The sequence below is a fragment of the Stegostoma tigrinum genome, chromosome 14 (genome assembly GCF_030684315.1).
Source record: "Stegostoma tigrinum isolate sSteTig4 chromosome 14, sSteTig4.hap1, whole genome shotgun sequence".
NCBI classification, from domain to species: Eukaryota; Metazoa; Chordata; class Chondrichthyes; order Orectolobiformes; family Stegostomatidae; genus Stegostoma; species Stegostoma tigrinum.
The window spans coordinates 19,480,587-19,483,636 of record NC_081367.1 but is presented as its reverse complement, the minus strand read 5'-3'; the positions used below and the strand labels follow the sequence as shown (position 1 = coordinate 19,483,636).

General features: G+C 40.8%; 1 protein-coding gene across 1 annotated transcript; it reads right to left on the bottom strand.

The window, feature by feature from the left end:
* Positions 1-591: 591 nt before the first annotated feature.
* LOC132210506 (G-protein coupled receptor 55-like) lies at positions 592-2,481 on the bottom strand. Its single transcript, XM_059650868.1, has one exon. The coding sequence runs from the start codon at positions 2,274-2,276 to the stop codon at positions 1,377-1,379; it is 900 nt and encodes a 299-aa protein (XP_059506851.1). The 5' UTR covers positions 2,277-2,481; the 3' UTR covers positions 592-1,376.
* Positions 2,482-3,050: the final 569 nt, after the last annotated feature.

The window sequence follows — 3,050 nt, the reverse complement described above, 5'->3', positions numbered from 1 at the left end:
AGTACAGGAGCAGGGAAAAATACAGACATTCGGGAAGACTTCTCCCTCCCGTGAGAGATGACTGGTGCTAGCTTAACTTGAGGGTCATCATGCCTCAGGTGAGGGGTGAGGTTAAAAAAGCAGAACCTTTGTGGTAACCTCAGCTGGTGCATGAATTGAAGCCATGCAGTTGCTATTACTCCGCATTACAGAGCAGCACTCCAGCCTTCTGAGCTACTTTATATGAACAGCTGCTACTTATATTTATCCTTTGCAGAATCTTTCGATGACCACTTATATATCTTATACGTTACAGTAATCACAATTTCAGCTGCATTGACTAACCAAACCCAGACAATCATTTCTCTGATTCACCTACGCATGCAATTCAGATTGTTGCATTGAAAGCAACTAGTTAAACTGATTTTTCAATTAATTTTGCATATCACGCAACAACGCATCCAATGTGTGAATACCACTGGGGCAGAACCAATGCAACTAATAATCTGGGACTAAAACTTCCTGTCATCATCTTTTTGGAGCAAGCTCCAATGAAAACAAATCCTATTTGTTTTAGCAGATCACTTTTTATTTCATTCAAATATTCGCAATATCTGCACTAAAATATCAATATATTTTTAATGAATTATTCCAAAAGGTTTCATTTATTATTCATTAATTTTCATGCAAGGGCTGTAATCAAAAAGGCAAATGGTGATTGTAAATTAAGACCATAAGATCATAAGACATAGGAGTGCAAGTAAGGCCATTCAGCCCATCGAGTCCACTCTGCCATTTAATCATGGCTGATGGACATTTCAACTCCACCTACCCGCACTCTCCCCATAGCCCTTAATTCCTTGTAAGATCAAGAATTTATCAATCTCTGCCTTGAAGACATTTAACATCCCAGCCTGCACTGCGCTCCATGGCAATGAATTACATAGGCCCACCACTCTCTGGCTGAAGAAATGTCTCCTCATTTCCATTCTAAATTGCCCCCCTCTAATTCTAAGGCTGTGCCCATGGGACCTAGTCTCCCTGCCTAATGGAAACAACTTCCCAGTGTCCACTCTTTCTAAGCCATGCATTATCTTGTAAGTTTCTATTAGATCTCCCCTCAACCTTCTAAACTCTAATGAACACAATCCCAGGATCCTCAGCTGTTCATCGTATGTTAGGCCTACCATTCCAGGGATCATCCGTGTGAATCTCTGCTGGACACGCTCCAGTGCCAGTATGTCCTTCCTGGGGTGTGGGGCCCAAAATTGGACACAGTGTTCTAAATGGGGACTAACTAGAGCTTTATAAAGTCTCAGAAGCACATCACTGTTTTTATATTCCAACCATATAAATTCAGGTAACCGAGGTAAGAAGAGGAAAATGAAGTCAAGAAGTCAACTTGTATATGTTGACCTAGTATCCTCTGTGTTCTTGATCCCTGATTTCCAGAATTCTTTGATGATCAGACAGTAGTACATTCCATCCAGGCAACAGTTAACGTTGGCCAAACACTGTGTGATCTGGAGAAAGCCTCGTAGATGATCCAAGTATTCCTTCCAACAGTACTGCTTTGCTAACAAGTACAATAGCATGGCTATGTGATAAGGTGTAAAGCAGAAAAGGAAGGTGACCAGGTTTGTGGTGACAATATTCATAGATGTCCTCATGTTCATATCATCTCTCTCTTCATGTACTCTTCGTAATGTTCTGATGATCTGAATACTACAGAAAGACACAGTAACTGCAGAAATTAAAAAGATAACTTCCATACTCAGAGGAATGGCACCGCTTTCCCAAAATGCATCAAATTTTGCAAAACACTTATTCATTGTCTGATTATTTTCATTTTGGGTGTAATTTGGAATGCTTGCAGACCAGATACAAACCCACATCATAGTGCAGGCGATGACGGCTTTCTTTGGCGACCTGAGCGTTTGAGCCAGAAAGGGATGTTTGATAGCGATGTAGCGATCCAGTGAGATCAGCGTTATTAACAGAATCGTGCCATAAGTGTTCACGAAGTACAGCGACTCCACAAACTGACAGAACATTTCTCCCAGGTACCACTCCCCAGTCTTCTGGTCAGCGTGGATTTTGAAAGGCAGAGAGAAAAGCAGAAATATGTCAGAAAAAATCAGATTAATCATGTAGATTGTAGATTCGATTAACTTCTTTAATCTGGTGCAGAGTATCCAGAGTGCAGCCACATTAATAATCAGGCCCAGGATGAACGTCGGTATGTGAACCGCATACAGAAATGTCTTAAGGTCCGTTGTGTTGTTCACAATACACATATTTGCTAGGCGTAACGTGACCGGTTGAATATACTGGTGAACTGTAACTCAACTCGTTTACCAATGTCGGTGGTGTATGTAAACTTGCTGCAATTTTCTATCTCTCTGACAAATCCAGGAATGCCAACATTACTTCAATTCATTACACCGTTCGTAAAAAGTACCGATAATTCTTCGCGGACGAGACTTGCAGCCATGCAGTTTTGGAGATTAAATCCGAATGCTAGGTTCACAGAACCAACCACATCCTGAACAATCTAACTGCTAGATTCATAGTGGTGACATCGATAGAAAGTCAAGTTTATTTCAACAGAAACTGGCTGCTTCTCATGATGAAGGAGAGAATGTAGGTATTTCCTGTTCATTATTTTCCACAAATTGCATTACATTTTATAGAACAATAAAACGCATTACAGGCCCTTTGGCCCTCGATGTTGCGCCGACCTGTGAACTAATCTAAGGTCATCCCCCTACACTATCCCATCATCATCCATATGCTTATCCAAGGACTGTTTAAGTGCCCCAAATGCGGCTGAGTTAACTACATTGGCAGGCAGGGCATTCCACGCCCTTACCACTCTCTGAGTAAAGAACTAAATCTATTTTGCTGTAAATTATAACTTTAAAGCATAAAAGAATTTACAAAGTCATTATGTCACGCCTCGTGTGAGTATAGCACTTTAAATCAAAACCTGATCTTCCCAGAATCAATACAAGAGTTATCGGCTTTCCAAAGTAGGCAAAATTCCCCAAATGATCTGTCATTTTAGACCC